Source organism: Pelophylax lessonae, assembly GCF_965119305.1.
Source record: "Pelophylax lessonae genome assembly, chromosome: 5".
NCBI classification, from domain to species: domain Eukaryota; kingdom Metazoa; phylum Chordata; class Amphibia; order Anura; family Ranidae; genus Pelophylax; species Pelophylax lessonae.
In genome coordinates, this window is record NC_138772.1 from 316,398,746 (window position 1) to 316,418,140 (window position 19,395).

At 42.6% G+C, this 19,395-nt stretch overlaps 1 protein-coding gene across 1 annotated transcript in view; it reads left to right on the top strand.

Annotated features, from left to right (window-relative positions):
• LOC309556025 (leukocyte elastase inhibitor-like) overlaps positions 1 to 19,395 on the top strand; it is a 44,403-nt gene that overhangs the window by 12,233 nt on the left and 12,775 nt on the right. Inside the window, exons 2-4 of the mRNA XM_082258292.1 lie at positions 441 to 572; positions 6,138 to 6,252; positions 16,999 to 17,138. Coding sequence (XP_082114418.1) covers positions 441 to 572; positions 6,138 to 6,252; positions 16,999 to 17,138 — 387 coding nt within the window. The remainder of the gene's footprint in view (positions 1 to 440; positions 573 to 6,137; positions 6,253 to 16,998; positions 17,139 to 19,395) is intronic.

Consider the following 19,395-nt stretch of genomic DNA (forward strand, 5'->3'; position numbering starts at 1 on the left):
TTATCTGACAGAAATGCAGGGGTGCCAATATTTTGGACCATGACTGTAAATGTGTTACCTTTTGCAGTTGCGCACATGTGCCATTAATTCTTATTGGCACCCCCCCCCCCACACATCATCAAATTGCGTGTTTGCCTGCGTCCACTTAATTGCATGGTACCACAGTACCATGTATTTTGGTGGTGCTCAATTTAAATATAATGCCAGCACATTTTTTTTCCGTGTTTTACGTGTATAGAGCAGCCTAATAAAAAACAGGACACACAAAAATACGCTCGGGCGCACCTCCTTGTGTGAGCAAGTCCTCAAACAGTTGTGCCCTGGGATTGTGCGCAATTCTAAAGGATGCCTTGACTACAAAAAAGGTTGAAAATTACTGGTGTATATCCATTCAATGTATGCATAGCTGCAACATAGATTATTCTTTTTATATTTTTCAGGTTCTTCATGTTAAAAACTGCAGGAATATACATTATGGGATACAAGACCTCATGGTTGCATTACAAAATTCAGAATACAAACTTGTTATTGATAATACACTCTTTGTCGAAGAAACATGTAAAATCGCTGAAGTAAGGCTTTTTATTTGCAAGACTGTGAATTTAATGTAGAACTAAAGAACTGTAGAGGCTAAAATAAACCGTTTAAATCCTCCCTACTGCTGATAAACATGCTCCATACTGTTTTCAAAAGAAACAAAGCATAAATATCTTTTTTTTACCTCTTCAAGTCACGTAACTGCAAAGGTTCTTCTGCTGTGTGTCATTTAAGAGGATCTAAAGTAGGGCTGAATTCACTAAGCCATAACATCACACTCACCCTCTCCTAACTCTCTCCCACCAGCCACAGCAAGCCTCAGTGATTTATTGCGGATTGTTTGCAGCAAGTTTATCAGGGCTTTAAAGCATGGCAAGGCTTTAAAGTGTATTTACAGTTTTGTTGTCAAATTTGAGAAAACTCCACTATATGTTTGTTATGTGTTCCTATTCACACAGCACATCTAAAAAAATTGAAAAGAATATTTCTCTTACTTTGTAGATCAGTGGTCAACTCAAGTGCAGCCTTCGACACCTCCAGAGGGCTGCACAATAGCAGCGCATTTTGACACCTCAGCGTCCAAAAATGTTGATTCGGCCTATCACAATGCACACTGAAGAAGTTTGAATGCAATAATCCCAATATTGGTGTCAGTGGACACAATAATAACCCCAACATTGGTGTCAGTGGACACAGTAATACCCCCCAGCATCGGAGTCAGTTGATGCAATAATAACCGCAAAATTGATGTCAGTGGACGCAATATTAACCCCCAGCATTTGTGTCTGTGAATGCAATAGTAGCCCCCCTCACTGGTGGCAATGGATAGTCCCCAGCATTGTCAGTGAATGCAATACTAGCCCCCCAGTGAATACAATAATATCCCCCAGCACTGCTGACAGTGAATGCAATAATAACCCCCAGCATTGGTATCAGTGAATGCAATAAAAACCCCTTTATTGGTATCAGTGAATGCAATAAAACTCCCAGTATTCGTATCATTGGATGCAATAAAACCTTCCGGCATTGGAGTCAGTGGACAAAATAATCACCCCCAGCACTGGTGTTGGTGGACCAATTAATACCCCTCAGTATTGATGGCAGTGAAGCAATAATAGCCCCCCGACTTGGTGTCAGTAAAGCAATAAAACCCTTCATCACTGGTGACAGTGGATGCAATAAACCTCCCAGTATTGGTGTCAGTGGATGCAATAATAATAACCCCCAGCATTGGTACTGGTGAACGCAATAAAGAACCACAGCATTGGTGTCAGTGGACACATTAAGAACCCCCAACATTGGTGTGTGTGTATGCAGTAATAACTCCAAGAATTGGTGTCAGTGGATGTAAAAATAACCTCATAATTGGTGACAGTAAACACAATAGCAACCCCCAGCACTGGTGTCAGTGAAAGCAATATTAGCTTTCAGCACTAGTGGCAGTAATAACTTTGGTAGTCACTGAAAGTAAGATTTAACCCCCCTGCATTGGTGGTCATTAGAAATGAAATGAAAACCCCCTGCATTGGTGGTCAGTGGCCGTGAAGGTCAACCACTCCATCCACTCGCTGCAATGGTTGTTATGGTAGATTAATGTAACCCCCATCTACATTGGCAGTCAGTAGTATTGAGAATTAACCCCCCCCCCTCTACATTGGTGGTCACAACCAGTGAAATGGAATTATATAATAAAATATAGGAGGCGCTAGTAGACTGGTAGTAAACCTATAAATCCACCCAATGCAAATGAAATAATTTAACAATAATAATTTAACGTAAAGATGTTAAACACTCACCGGACCACCAGTGACCGTTTAATTAAAAGTGGTCAATAAGTGCTTGATTCCATTCCTCGCATAGCCAGGAAACCCCAACTTAGGCTCTTTTTCAACTTGAGACTCTTTTTCTTCAAAAAATTACTCAAATGTAGCAGAATAAATGCAAAAAAAGAAAAATTCACATAGTGCAGTAGATTTATTTAATATTTAGGGACTAAAGCCATTAAAAGCAAGTGGATGGCCTCTTACATAAAAGGGTGCCCGATCGGCCCCAATTTGGCTGCAAAAGTGGAAATACTTTTTTATCCCTTGCCACTGCTACCCCCCCCCCCCCCCCATTCCTTCAAAATGTAGATGCCGGCAGGTGGAGACGGGTTTTCTGATTCTGTGACCACTGTGATTGGCTGGCTAGTTACTGTGCTGAGGGTGCGCAGTGAGTTTTCTCTCAGCACAGAAAAGCCGATCCCCATTTATGCATGTGTTTGGTGACTTCGCGGTAAAGCCGACCTGCCCAGCCACCGCGTATAGGTCAGTAGGGACAGGTTAAACTTTGTTTATTTTATTTTTTCCTACTATTTTACTTATATGGGATATTTTAAAATGACAAAGAGATACCTGCAGTAATCTATAGTTTAGTATAAATAAAGGCACCTACTTGTACCCTTACATTTAAACCAGTGAAGCTGCCCCCTTTAAAGTGAAAATAAAATTATTCACTTCATAAGCAATATAAAGGGAAAAACATAAGGTGCTACCACCCATCAGCACAAAAAAATAACAATTCATAAAAATTGAAACGCAAATGTTAGTTAAGTAATAAAAATGATGAAAAAAGTCCATAAACATGCATTATGATTCCACCACCTTGCAATTAAATCTTCTGTGTGCCAATATATTATCTTCCAACCATGCCACCATAAATCATCAGCCTCTGTGAAAATTGCACACTCACCATCAATCCAGTGACCTCTATATTAGTAAAGGTCAACAAGTGCATTGGGATAAATCCTCCAGATTTCTTTTCCCCCTCTTTTTTCACCTGGTGACCTGACCAGTTACCAATCTCCTGTATCACAGTACCCCCCACTCTGGATGAAGGAGACCAAGAGGCACCTTTGGACAGTAGCATTGTTAATCTGGGAGAATGTTCGATGCACTAGCACATATAGATGCACTAACAAATTATTGCTGAACTCCAGCTAACACTTTTAAATCAGTAACAGTGAGAGCCCATTCACACTGGCGCGACTTGTGAGGCAACTTGTGTTGCCCCAGGTAGCTTGACATAACAAAAGCAATGTTAATCAATCAGTGCCGTCTTAATTGGCACTACTGAAGTTGCTCCGACTTCAGAAAAGGGTCCTGTACTACTTTGAAGCGACCTGTGATCCGACTGTCCCATATACTTCAATGGGAGTCGCCTCCTTATCTTAATTGACACTACTTGTTATCAGACTTTCCAGGAAGAAGAAAGAGATTAGCCAGGCATTCCCCACAGACAAAGTCGCCTGTCTCTTCAAAGTAGTGCACAAGTCTCTTCCAAGTCTCTTCCAAGTCTCTTCCAAGTCTCTAAACAAGTCTCTTCAAGTCACGGGGCGACTTTCTGGTAGTGGTAGTGTGAACCAGCTCTAAGTGTTTTTTTTTCCTTTGGGGTAAAGGATTTTCAAAAATAAATATGTGCTTACAATAATAAATGGTTTCTCTCAACCCTCTAACTACTACACTACATCTAAACTAAATTTACAGAACAGCTTGTTCTATTAAAAAACAACAGACTTACTGGCCACACCACCATGTGAAAATAAAAAGAAAGAAAGCGTAAAAAAAAAAAAAAGAAAATGAATACAGCCATCTTATCTAAGAATTGGTAAGCTTCAATATAAAAAAAAATGTTTGCTTTTGGGTTTAATACCACTTTAATAACTCCAAAAAGTATAAAATAAATGAAGTCTATATTGCCTCATATGGTACACCAAATATAACTCTCAATAATAATAAAAAACATTTAAAGTGATCCGAATACCATTATGTCAATGAAAATATACCTAAAGACCAGCTTGAGCCTGGTTTTACTCTATTGCGGAGGGGAGACAGTGCACTTTGGCGACCCAAACACCCATCCATGCTAACAGAGGAGCATTCCTTGTAAGACAGTGTCATGTACCTGGTCCTGAAGCCGAAATGCTAAGAGGGCTCTCTTTGTGGCTGAGTGCTCGGTGTCCCTGAAGGTGGTAACAGGAAGCACAAAGCCCAAAGTAACAGAGATTGCCAGCTGTGCCCCAGCGGAAGGTTGGTGGTAGGGATATCTCTCTGCAGATGGACACCAGAGGAGGTGAGCACTAGGACCTAGGAGCACTGAGGATGGTGCAGACCGCACACGGCTGGAAGCAGGTTGTAATGGAAAGTGCAGCAGGCAGGATCAACAGGTAAGTACTGAAAGTAGGTACTGCAGGCTGAGTACAGCAGATGGGCACCAAGGCAGATCACAGCAGACAAGGCACAGCAGAAAGTGTAGTCGGGGACGGAAGCAGAGGTCAGAAAGCCAGTGATCAGCAGATCAGATAGCAGAGTCGTGGTTAGGCAATCCGGAGTCATACACAGGAGAGAAGAGAAGAGAAGGTCCGTGAACAATCCGAGGTCAGAGTTGGGAGCAAGACAAGTGGAATCCAAGAAAAATCTGAGTTGACAACTGGTGATCAAAAGCAGCAACAAACACAGGAACAAGAAGCTGAAGACCAGTCAGCAATGTAAATGTGCCACAGTCATCCTTTTAAAAACCTGAGGGTGCCGGGACCTGACGTCCATTGGCGCACGCGTCTTCGCCAAGGCGCACGTGTCTTCGCCATGGCGAACGTGCATTTGCAATACGTGTGCAGCCATATTGAGAATTGGCTAACGTACCATGTCTGTAAGTGACTATTCTCCGGCTAGTTCCCTGAAAGACAGCTTGAGCTTGTGTGCCTTTTCCTGAGAAAGAAAGGCATTATAGTCTTGTGAGTGCGGATTATTGTGGTGAAATGGATCACAGATGGACATTTATCACAGAGTGCAAACTTTTTTGTTGCAAGATGCAGAAGAGAGCTAAAATATTTAAGTGGAGACTTCATTTCTTTTCACAATTCTTTTTTGAACATTTTGTATCAATATTGGATTCATTTTTCATGTAAGCACAGGTCACCATTGTTTTTTTATCTTTATGTGTATGTTTTTATTGACACAATGTTATTCGGATCACTTTAAATGTTTTTTTTTTTTATTATTGTGAGGTATACAGTATATGACTGCGCTGTACTATATGAGCCTTCATTTATTTTATTCATATATTTAGGGGTTTTATTAGGAAATCTTACATTGTACTTGTGTAATTATTTGGAAGCAATGTTCATTGACCAACACTGTGAAAGGGATGGGACACTATACAGTAAGCAGTCGAAACCAACAGACATGCAATAAAGGTCAGCCCAGACCAGTGATAACAGGGTCTCTTATAAGTGGTTCAACTTTCCAGGTGCCTCTACTAGAGAGCGTGAATAGCACCAATTGGAAGGGGAAGGAGGGTTATGTGATTTGTATTGAGATAATTAAATGATGAAAACTGTAAAGAGATAGCCTGACTTTTCTTTTATTCTCTATACCCGTGCTTTTGTCATTGAATGAAAACATCTGTATATACATATCCCCAGTTTTTTTTAATAAATCTCGCATTCAGATCCATATACAGCCATGTAGAAATCACAAACAAAATTTTACATACAACCCAATGCTGGCAACATAGACATATCTGCTGTTAAAGATGTTAACTGCTTTATTTTCTCTTCCAAGGCCTATATGAATAGCAATGTGTGGTACAACTCTAAACCAGAGAAAGTTGAATTCAGAAATGCACCAAGGGATGCAATGGAACACATTAATAGCTGGCTTGAAGAAAAGAGTGAAGGTAAAATGAATAAACTTATTTTTCAGTACATGTTACTGGAGTATTTTAAAACAGTTGAATACTCTTTTCCCCATGTAATTAACAAAACTTGAGTCTATTAACCACTTAAGCCCCGGAGGATTTGGCTGCTCAAAGACCAGGCCCTATTTTGTGATTCGGCACTGCGTGACTTTAACGGACAATTGCGCGGTCGTGCGACGCTGTACCCAAATGAAATTGACGTCCTTTTTTCCCACAAACAGAGCTTTCTTTTGGTGGTATTTGATCACCTGTGCGATTTTTACTATTAACCAAAAAAGAGCGACAATTTTGAAAAAATAACAATATTTTTCACATTTTGTTATATATAAGTCCCCCCAAAAAATTTAAAAATCTAATTTTTTTAACATTTTAAGCCAATTTGTTTGCTACATATTTTTGGCAAAAAAATTGCAATACATTTTGATTGGTTTGCGCAAAAGTTATTGCATTTACTAAATACGGGAAAGATTTATGTTATTTTTATTTTTTTTTTTTTAACTAGTAATGGCGGCGATCTGCAATTTCTTTTGCGGGACTGCGGGACTGCGACATTGCGGCGGACAGACCGGACCCTTGACTGACATTTTTGACACTTTTGGGGGTACCAGTGACATTACTACAGTAATCAGTGCTATACATATGCACTGTTACTGTAAAAATGACACTGGCAGGGAAGGGGTTAACTTTATTGGTGATCAGTGGGTTAAATGTATTTAATTCGGTAAACTCAGCAAAAAGACTAAATTGCTATGAGAAAATCAAAGTCAAGTTTGAAGAGCTCCGAAAGAAGTAGGGACATATATAGTAAGAGAAGTATTTGTCAAGTGCAATAGCTATGCCAAAGTAACTTAGAATAGAGTTCTGTACTACTAGACTGGAATCAACACACAACTCAGCAAATTCAGCAAAAAACAGTGCATATAAACTACAACATGCATAGGAATACTGCAACTGGATTAGAGTGCAGTCTAAGGCTGGGTTCACACTTGTGCCAATTGGATGCAGGTTTTTCCGCATCCAATTAGCATAAGAGACTGTGACCTGCTCTCAATGAAGCTGGTTCACACATCTCCGGGGCGGTTGCAGGGCAGATTGCACAAGGGTCCTGTGCATCTTTGGCTCTGTTTCAGGTCTGAATTCAGGCAAAAATTCAGACCTCATTCGTCCCTAAAATGGAAAACAGGGACGGACCCTACCCCTGCTGTGAGCTGCATCCAAATTCATTTTGAACCCAGCCCTAGGGAATGGCTCGGATATGGTGCAGTGTCCCTTGAAAGATACCTCTTAACCACTTAAGCCCCAGCCCTATTTCGGACACTTTTTGTTTACAAGTTAAAACCAGTATTTTTTCCTAGAAAACTACTTAGAACTCCCAAACATTATATATATTTTTTAGCAAAGACTCTGGAGAATAAAATGTCGGTCATTCCAAATTTTTTGTCACGCGATATTTGCGCAGCGGTCTTTAAAACGCCATTTTTTTGGAAAAAATTAGAAAAATCACATTTCACTGCATTTAAAAAATACTAAACAGTAAAGTTAACCCATTTGTTTTGTATATTGTGAAAGATGATGTAACGCCGAGTAAATAGATACCCAACATGGTACAGTTTAAAATTGCGCCCCCCCCCCCGTGGGATGGCGACAAACTAGGGTCAATAGAGATCTCAATCTGCGACGCTTTAAATTTATTTAACGGTTACCAGTTTAGAGTTAGAGTGTAGCTCTTTTTTTAACTTATTGCCCACGCTCTGGCGATCGCGGCGATACCTCACATGTGTGGTTTGAACAGCGATTTCATTCGCGGCTCGACTTGCGTATACATTCTTTTTTTGTGCGCGAGCTAACGTTGACGGGGGCCGCTAAATTTTTATTTTTTTTTCCTATTTATTTTTTCTTTTTTTTTCTAACTTTATTACAGGTTTTAAAAAAAAAAATCTGATCACTTTTATTGCTGTCACAAGCAATGTAAACATCCCTTGTGACACCAATATGTAGTGACAGGTACACTTTTACACTTTATGGAGGGATCGAGGGTCTAAAAGACCCTAGACCCCTCCACTACACTTCCCTGTATGCAAAACGCCAAAAACGGCATTTTTGCATACAGCCGTTTTTCAAATCTGCCGCCTTTTGCAGCACAGTAACCCGGAAGTGACGTCATGGACGCCGCCTCCGGGTTACGTCATCGGAGACCCGATCAATGCAGTTTCCGGCATTCATCGGGACTCCATCCAGCCGGTGGGACGGGAGCCCCGAGCAAAGCCACGGAAGGCGGCGGGAGGGGGGGACGTCCCCTCCCACTCACCCGGGTAACGATCGAGTGGCTCCCGAGCCGCATCGGTCGTTACCGACAGAAAGCCGACCATCAAGTTCAAACCACGGTACCGGGATGATGCCTCTAGCTAGAGACATCATCCCGGTATAAGCCCGCAAAGTTACCCAACGTACCGGTACGTTGATATGCGGTAAGTGGTTAAATTAAGGAAAGGAGCAAAGGTCTCTGTGTAGAAACTGTAAAGGGGCAGTCTTTAGTACTGTTACATAGTTACATAGTTACATAGTTAATGAGGTTGAAAAAAGACATCAGTCCATCCAGTACTGTCTCTTCATCTGGCTAAAGTTGGGGTCCAGGGGGACCACTGGCACATGGGAATAGTCACAATAAGGCCTGATCAGGTTCAAAGAGCTCAGTCTCTAGTGGCAATAGTAGTACCTCATTTACAAAAGGAAGGGGCTGGTAAATGACATATTTACCAGACCCTTTCCTTGCTCTCAGTCTTGAAACATCCCTTAAAGCAGCCAGCAGGAGAGGAGGTGAGCCACAGTGCTGCGGATGGGGGGGGGACATGGGAGCACAGGGGAAGCTGGGCAGCAGAAGGAAGAGGAACCTAGAGAGGAGGGGTGGTGGGGGTGGAATTTAGTGGAACCAATGAGCTGTATTTTCCTCCTGCAGCTGCTGAATGCCAGCAGAAGAGAAAACCTTAGAATTCGGCTTTATGTTGCTATACCCCATGCACACACCTTTATACTGTGCACAGGTGCATTCCTCAGCTCTGAAGTGTACTGTACTGTTGAGACAGGTAGCAAGTGGTGGGAGAGATGCTGCTTATATTACATAGCCTAAAAGAGGACAAGTTCTGCAGCTCATTAGTCACCTATGTGGGTTACTCTGTCTCTGCTAAAGGAGTGGCCACTGGTCCAGCCAAATTCAAAGCAGTAGTGAACTGGCCTCAGCCTCCGAATATTACAGTGTTATGTTCTTTCCTTGGAGTTTGTGGAGAGATACCATGACCAATCTATGTAGACATTGAGGTTTATTTACTGTTGTAAGGGGGGATGGGTGCGCTGATAGTGTGTTGAAGCTGCTCCCGGTATTCAGTGCTTTTGAATATAGATAAATGTATATGTGGTGTGGGGTGCGCTAAACAAAAATAATGAATATATAACATATATCTATATGTGAACCAAATCAACAAAATTAAATATATATAACATATATCAATCTGTGAAGCCAATTAATAATGCAAATCAATTGGTGCATAAACATAAAAGTTCATAAGTGTCCATAAATATTGTGCAGGTGAGTAGAATTGTATTCTATCCAAATAATACGTGTATCCACCACCGAGTGAAATTCATCCTTACTAAACGGAAATAAATAAGGTGCAACTATAGTTTCTTGTGCTGAAAAATTATCCAATCTCCTTGTGAACAAACACCACGTGTAAATCACCAAGAATTAGCCTCTTACCAGATGGTAATAGGTATGCACTTGTTCAGTGAAACCACCGCCTTGCTTCCTCTTTAAAATCCTGAAGTGGGATGTAGAACCGCTCTACCTTTCTTTCTCCACTAGATGGCAACGAGTACCAGCAAGAAACACAGCCTCATCCTTCTTTACAAGCTCACAAAACCACCGTGTATTAAAGGAAAAAGAAGGACTAATAGTGTATTACCCTTAAGATTTATTCAAAAAACAGTTGATAATGCACTTACAATTAGATGTCTTGTATTCAGCATAAACATAGGCATACGAATTCCTGCAAAGGCTTGCGGCCGGCTGCAGCACGGACCGCAAGTTGTGTGTGACGTGTGCGCCTCCTAATCTGACCGGTTTCTTCCCATAGGACTTCTATGTTTATGCACCAATTGATTTGCATTATTAATTGGCTTCACAGGTTTATTTACTAAAAACAAATCCACTGTGCACTACAAGTACACTACAAGTACACTTAGAAGTGCAGTCGCTGTAGATCTGAGGGGGACATGCAAGGGAAATGAAACAGCATTTTTGCTTGCACATGATTGGATGACAGAAATCAGCAAAGCTTCCCCTCATTTCAGATCTTCCCCTTAGATCTACAGTGACTGCACTTCCAAGTGCACTTGCAGTACACTTGTAGTTCACAGGGGATTTGGCTTTAGTATATCAACCCCATTGCCTCAGTTCAAAAAGCTCTAATGGGGCACTTACAGAGTTTTGGCCCCTAGGGATTAGGCTGTATAGATTTTTTCTGCATTGACAATGATTCAAATAGAACTGAAAATGCACAAGTAGTGACTGACCACACTGACCACTACCGAATATGCCCATGCTTTTCTTAACAAGGATCAAAGGGTATCAGGAAAAAGAGGGGAAGAAGAAAAAAGACCAGAAGGGTCTAAAATGTCAGAAACCTCAACCGCAAAGGGGGAGTGAACTCACAAATTTCTTCTTAAAAGTAGGATTTTAAAGGCTGTGAAGTTGTCATTGATATCATGAATAACATAATCACTAAAAATATATCTTTATTTATTCATCAGAAAAAAAGATAAAAACAGGGTATATAAAACAGTTTAAAAACCGTAATTTGGCATAACTGCCAAACCACACAATATAGATACAGTACTGGTAGGTCCAACGTGTTTCGCTGAGCACTAAGCTCACTCTGTAGCTTCTTCAGGGACCATAATTAATACTCAGAAACTGTTTCTGTAGACTTAAAGAGAGAAAAATACATACAATCATAATCAGCGGAAAAAAAAACTAAAAAAACTAAGTATATATCCATGTAGATAACAAATTATTAACTTCTTTACATCAATTTCAATATGCTTACCAAATGTCAGAAAAAAACCCATGCCAGGTAAGACAGGCAGCACCAGATGACATTCCATGGCAAAAGATTAAAGCAGAAACCGGGTGTTTGTACTCCCAACGGGTAAGGAGCACCCAACTGGGGCCCAACCCAGGAGATATGGGTCTAATTGACGGGCACTGTACCGTGCCTGTATTCTGCAGAGGTCAACCAGGACAACCAAACCAGGGGGCTGATCAGAAATCCACTCTATAAAAAAATGTAAATAATGAGCTAATATTAACAAAGAGACCTATACTCCCCATAACATATAGTTCTAATTAAAAGATCCAAAAAGGGGATAAGATCTTAATGCCTGTGAGGTATAATATACCTTCACCTGATACATGATCCCCTCAACCCATAATCAAAAGGGAGGGCTATATAGTTGGTATATACAAGGCCAAATTCCCTTGAATAGGGGGTAGCCTTAGGATCCTATATCAGCCATATATGATTGTTTTAATTATTGAAATACAGAATGTATCCAAGACATAGACCAATAATATCCTTTAGTCTGCATATTAAGATAGAAAATAGGCGTGTATAGTCCTAGTAAAAAGGGATGTATGGCTTTATTAGGAGCCAAATTCCCTGCGGTAAATAATGGCCATTTACCTTATAATCGCGTTGTCTCAAAATGAGCAAATAGTATGGTGAAAACAGGAAGAAAGAAACCCCCCGTCCGGGTCCCGTGCGTCCAAGGAGCTGCATTTGGCCTCTTCTGCCACCGAGGACCTAATAAAGCTGGCCCCACAGTGGTGAAATGAAGGGGCCATAACCTGCCCTCATACGTCACTTCCGGTGCGGGTGCCATTGTGACGTGCAGGACGAACCCAGCGTGAACCGCAAACAAGGGGTTCGCCGATATCATGCTGGCTATCCGGCAATGTCCAGCCCACCTGATCAGAGACCAAGCGGGCTCAGGATCGCAGGGAGGAGCAAGTAGCGCGTCTCCCTTTGACTTAGCTGGGCACCCGAATGCTTGTCAGAAGGTGGCCCAACCACCAATAGTCTCCACCTCACCAGAAGCCATCGTCAGGACCCTTATCCCAACACCCCTGGCAATGGGAAACCGATAGACATTACAGTCAATGAACCGTATCAAAGGGCAGTTACAATGCCAAATGTTTTTTGGGAGAAGTATGTAATCTATTACAGCCTACCCTACAGGTTACACTCAGATCAGGGCAGCAATTTTGAAAGCAAGCTAAATAAAGACTTATGTCAGCTGTTGAAAATTCACATTGGATGTAAGTACTATTATTAATCTTTTCTTGTATAAAGCTTGTATTTCTATACTGGTGTGCATCTGTATGCTTATGGGTAATTTTATATGCTGGTTGCAGTAGTTCCTCTACTCCCAAATACTTTGATTAGATTGCTAATTAATTTACCAGGAAGGGAATCCTCTTTGTTCACAGAGGCCAGTGGCGTACCAAGGGGGTGTCAGCCAGTGTCCTGCCCGGCGTGTTCCGTATCGCAGTGTGAAGGCAGCTCCTTCAGTCAGCACTTCGGGGGGAGGGGGGGCGGAGCGGCGGCGGGAATAAGGTGAGTGCCGAAGTGTGTGTGCTGGATAGGAGGGGGATGGGGCAGCTGCATATGAGGAATTCATCTTTCCCTAGCTCCCTGTCCCCTTCAGTGCTCTCCACCCCCCTGGTTTTCTCTGCCCGCCCCCCAAGTGCTACCTCCCCCCCCCAGTGCTCTCCACCCCCTGGTTTTCCCTGCCCACCCCCAAGTGCTCCCTGTCCCCCCTCAGTGCTCTCCACCCCCCTGGTTTCCCTGCCCACCCCTCAAGTGCTACCTGTCCCCCCCCAGTGCTCTCCACCCTCTGGTTTTCCCTGCCCACCCCCCAAGTGCTCCCTGTCCCCCCCAGTGCTCTCCACCCCCCTGGTTTTCCCTGCCCACCCCTCAAGTGCTACCTGCCCCCCCCAGTGCTCTCCACCCCCCTGGTTTTCCCTGCCCACCCCCCAAGTGCTACCTGTCCCCCCCCCCCAGTGCTCTCCACCCCCTGGTTTTCCCTGCCCACCCCCCAAGTGCTACCTGTCCCCCCCCAGTGCTCTCAACCCCCCTGGTTTTCCCTGCCCACCCCCCAAGTGCTACCTGCCCTCCCCCCAGTGCTCTCCACCCCCCTGGTTTTCCCTGCCCACCCCCAAGTGCTCCCTGCCCCCCCCCCTGCCCCCCCAGTACTCTCCACCCCCTGGTTTTCCCTGCCCACCCCCCAAGTGCTCCCTGTCACCCCCAGTGCTCTCCACCCCCCTGGTTTTCCCTGCCCGCCCCCCAAGTGCTCCCTGTCCCCTTCAGTGCTCTCCACCCCCCTGGTTTTCCCTGCCCGCCCCCCAAGTGCTACCTGTCCCCCCCAGTGCTCTCCACCCCCCTGGTTTTCCCTGCCCGCCCCCCAAGTGCTACCTGTCCCCCCCAGTGTTCTCCACCCCCCTGGTTTTCCCTGCCCACCCCCAAGTGCTCCCTGTCCCCCCCAGTGCTCTCCACCACCTGCACCTTCCAACCAACCCTGCAATGCTTTCCAAACCCCCTCTTAATTCTCTCCAGCCCCCCCCCCCCCCCACCGTGCCCTTCAGCTCCTCATATGCTCTCTGCTTCGCCTGTGCTCTCCGGCTCCCCTAGTGCTCTTCTATCTTCTATCATGTCCTCAGTCTCTAACCATCTCCTGTATCATGTCTGCAGTCTCTGACCATCTACTGTATCATGTCTGCAGTCTCTGACCATCTCCTATATCAAGTCTGTAGTCTCTGACCATCTCCTGTACCATGTCTGCAGTCTCTGACCATCTCCTGTATCATGTCTGCAGTCTCTGACCATCTTCTGTACTATGTCCGCAGTCTCTGACCATCTCCTGTATCATGTCTGCAGTCTCTGACCATCTCCTGTATCATGTCTGCAGTCTCTGACATCTCCTGTATCATGTCTGCAGTCTCTGACCATCTACTGTATCATGTCTGCAGTCTCTGAGCATCTTCTGTATCATGTCCTCAGTCTCTGACCATCTCCTGTATCATGTCCTCAGTCTCTGACCATCTCCTGTATCATGTCCTCAGTCTCTGACCATCTCCTGTATCATGTCTGCAGTCTCTGACCATCTCCTGTATCATGTCTGCAGTCTCTGAGCATCTTCTGTATCATGTCCTCAGTCTCTGACCATCTCCTGTATCATGACCTCATTCTCTGAGCATCTCCTGTATCATGTCTGCAGTCTCTGACCATCTCCTATATCAAGTCTGTAGTCTCTGACCATCTCCTGTACCATGTCTGCAGTCTCTGACCATCTCCTGTATCATGTCTGCAGTCTCTGACCATCTTCTGTACTATGTCCGCAGTCTCTGACCATCTCCTGTATCATGTCTGCAGTCTCTGACCATCTCCTGTACTATGACTGCAGTCTCTGACCATCTCCTTTAGCAAGTCTCCAATCTCTTACTCAAACTTAACCACATTGCTAATAATATTAGCTATCTATTTATGCTGAAGGTAGGACTGTGCAGGGGAGGCAGAGAGTGCAAAAGGAGGAACTGTGATTAGAGAGACGGGGGAGGGGGCAGACGGTAAGGGGCACTGTGATGGGGGGCTGTGAAATTTGTGCAATAAATATTCTTGAAAACATTACAAATTTCTGTGGGTGTTTTTACATTTTAAAGTTGGGGGGGGTGCCAGATATAGGATCCACCCCGGGTGCCAAATGCTCTAGGTACGCCTCTGACAGAGGCCCTGTCCTATATAGAGGCAATGCCAATTTTGTTATCAAATCCACTCTTCCACTTAGTGAAGGTTCTAGTTCTCCTATTTACGTACAGGTTTAGCACAATATGCTGTTTGGGGAGGGCCATCTCTCATAACCCCCCCCCCCCTTCTCAAAAGAGGGCTACAGCAGAATGCATGCTTCCTCTAGACGCAAAGCCTATTGTTAGTTTTTTTTTTTTTTTAATAATAACATGGTGTCTAAATATGGCCTTGCCTGTGCTATGCAAGCAATACCTTATTTGTGCATTATTTTCATGGTCCTATTTATCTCAAGGAATATGGAACCAGGGCCTTGAACTGCAGTAGAGTCACATGCTACATGTTTTATAGCCTTATAGGCATGAACATACAATAAAAAAATAAAATGCTCAATCATGCAGGGTCCTGGTGCAGGTTGGGCAGCAAACTCCTTGCAAGTCCCGTACTCAGCTTTCACAATGGTAGCTAAATTAATTTCTCCCATAAAATACACTGCAAATCTCTTGTTTTGAGTTACGTTATTTGTGATCTTGGGCTCAATATATCATCTGTTTGTCTTCCAAATGCCAAACTCTTCTCCTACATGGATCCATCATGTTCAATGCAACAGACCATAACCCTATTATGTCACTTATAGAAGCTTGCCTACCACTCCCTATAGCATGATGGCTACATTCCAGTGGCCAAAACCAAATCAATAACCTCAGACTGATTTCTATGCACCTAAGAAAGTCAATCATTAGCACCTGAAACACATGTACTTGTAAAATAAATCAGCCACCCAATGCAAGATAGCATGAGTTTAAAACGGTAGCAACAAATCACATCTAATTTGCAGTTGAGTTTCCTTTTTTATGTGTTTCCATTTCCTGCTGTTTGCATTGTCCAACCACCTTATAAAATATGTTGGTCGAATCCAAAAACAGATACAACTTAAAGCACACCTGTGAACATACAATAGACATATTCTTAATTTTAACAAGCAGCTAAATTGATTTAAAACAAGGAACCCAAACCTCTAAAGCTGCTCTCACTGTGAAGCAATCCATTCTCACAGATCCCAAAAAAAAAAAAAATCACAAAAGATGAAAAAAAAACTCCAAAGTTTAGGCTTCAGTCAATTTCTAACATTTTTAGAACACCTGAGGCCCAATTCACAAATATTTAACACAGGGATACAAATCTTTATTTTAGCCATGCAACTGTAATTTTCAATTTTTTTTGAAAAAGGGTAACTTTTTTAAAATAAGAACTCTTGTCCTGGTATTTTAGCTTTGTGATTTGATCCCCCTAGTGCTTGTTTTTATTACAGGGTTAAGCTGGATACAATTTTTGTTGTTAGATTTACCTTCAACTATGTAGTGCAAGGGCCTGCCTGATTGCATACAAATTTAAAGTGTTTAGGTTTGACCTCCTATTATATGGTTTTGGAAAATCTAAAGGAAAAAATCTAATGAAAATTTTATAGTGTGTATCCAGCTTTAGCTGCTTGCCATGATCTGGTCTCCTTAAAGCTGGATACACACTATACAATTTTCTTTAGATTTTTTCCTTTAGATTTACCAAAACTATATAATATGAGGTCAAACCTAAACACTTTCAATTTGTATGCAACCAGGCAGGCCCTTGCACTACATAGTTGAAGGTAAATCTAAAGGTAATCAAACAACAAAAGTTGTATAGTGTGTATCCAGCTTTAGACATGACCTCAGATTTCTGTGCCTCTGTTGTGAATTTTTAAATTAGTTTCCAACAGCACAATCTCCATAATAAAATCCTGTTTTCTGAACTGATCAATGAGCTAGGTTGCTAACACATGATGTATACAATAAGAACTTCAAAAATTAATACATATTTTTATTTTCTTTAGGTACTTTTCAAAATATGTCTGAAACGTTAATATCCAATAACACTAAGATTGTAGTAGTTAACACGGCATATTTATTAGCAAACTGGACACAGAGCTTCCCTAAACATAGGACAAAAAATGTAAAGTTTACATTGAGCAATGTAAGTATATATTTTGGCTACCCATACTTAGTAGTTATAATAGTGGTACTACATAAAAAGGCTATTGATTCAAATGGAGTCATTCAATTATGTGTGAAAGTAATGTTCACATAGTATTAAGGCAATGTTCATACCTAATCTTGTTTATTCAGTAAGTGAAAATTCAGTGGGCATTGTGCAGTATCCCTTTGCGTAACAGTGACTTGTTCGCTGGTAAAGTAATGTGAAACTTGATTAGTCGCTAATAGTTACTGCACTTTGCATATCATCATTACTCTTCACAGTGTTTCTTGTATAAGGCTGCATGCATGTACTATGGCCAGCCCTTCCATTAACAAACTAGGGGTAACTTACTAAAACTGGAGCAGATAGATTCTGGAGCAACTGTTCTTGATAACCAGCTTCTAGCTTCATCTTGCTCGATTAAACTTTGAAAGTGAAAGCTAGAGGCTGATTGGTTGCCCTGCACAGCTGCTTCAGATTATGTCTGTAGTAGGACAAACCCCCAAAAATATTCAAATATATTATTAGTAAAAAGGACAGGTCTGAGCATGTAGGCCCCCTACAAAATAATCTGCAGTGGGTGACAAAGAGAATGCACATTTACTTAATACTTTCTTCAGCTCTGTGTATACAAAGGAGCATAGGGAGCTCATGTTTATAATGAGGATGGTATTGACACAGCCCCAAATGATCCACAAAGGCTCAAAAGTGATATGGTCCAGAAATATTTAGACAGAATAAAGGTGTATAAAGCACCTGGACCAGATGGCATCCACCCACTCATCCTAAAAGAATTGAGCTCTGCCATTTCAAAGCCTTTGTTTCTAACAAGTCTAACGAGAGACTCGTTAAGGATTGGAATAGTACCACTGGAATGGCGTAGGGCCAATGCGGTGCCTATATTTAAAAAGGAATCAAAGTATTTGCCAAGTAACTATAGACCTGTTAGTTTAACTTCTATAGTCAGGAAGATACTGGAGAGTGTAATAAAAGACCACATAGATAAGTTCTTGCTGGAAAAAAATATTTTAAGCAACAGACAGCATGGATTCATGAGAGACAGAAGTTGTCAAACAAGCCTGATTTCTTTTTATGAGGAGGTAAGTAAAACCTTGGACAGAGGGGTGGCTGTGGATGTAGTATACTTGGATTTTGCAAAAGCGTTTGACACAGTTCCCCACACACGGCTAATGTGTAAGGTAAAGTCAACGGGCTTGGAAAGATCAGTTTGTAAATGGATAGGAAACTGGCTAAAAGATAGAATTAAGAGAGTAGTGGTTAATGATTCTTACTCTGAATGGTGTAAGGTTATTAGTGCACACCCCAGGGTTCAGTGTTAGGACCAGGGGGCGGATGTACAGGGGTCGCAGGAGTAGCCATGGCGACCAGGCCCCATGCTGCAGGGGGCCAAAGCGGGCCCCCTGCATGCCTAGATAGGAGGAGAGGCAAGTGCGGCTGAGACCGAGCTCCTTGATCCTCAGCAGAATTGTCACACATAGGAAAGTGAAAGCACAGTGTTTGCTGTGCTCTCTGCCTCCCCCTACAGTGCAATACCCGGCAGGAAGCTAAGGTACAGTACTCTGCCCTTTTTTAAAAGGCTATCTGGATGTATGTGCATTTATATATGTATATGTATGTATGTATGTATATGTGTGTGTACATGACACAGCTTGATCAGACCTTGTGGTCTGATCAAGCTGATCAAGGCGTTATATATTTTTATGCGGGTCCCGTTTTCTCTCTTTGCAAGTCTCTTCATTGACAGACATTCCACTGCTGGCATATTGCTTTCTGACAAACAATGTGTCATGGCGCACTGCTAGTATGAAATAGGTGGATGGTTTGAACAGTTAAAGAGGATAGCATAGGGAGAAGAGTCCAGTTCAAATCCGTGGCGGGGAGGCAATATTCAGCGGCTGCCTGCTGAAGCGAGGAGAAGCTCTGGAAAAATGACAACAGGAAAAAGCTGCGCCAGCTTATTGTAGCAAAATATTTATTGGATATAAGTAACAAAAAGACTCACTTATAAAAAGGGTCTGTCGGCATGTAAGGTGAATAACAGTTCATCAGCTTCTGTCCTGTGTGGGATGCAACGAGGGATGGAGTCAATCCTGCAAAACCGATGACATCACATCCGGGTAGGAGGTTCAGCAGGAAGTGCGCACGTTCGAAGCATCCATGCTCCTTCGTCAGGCTGTGCAGGGGCCATCTTGGAGCAGGGAATATATACCATGTTACATGAACGATGGGCGGA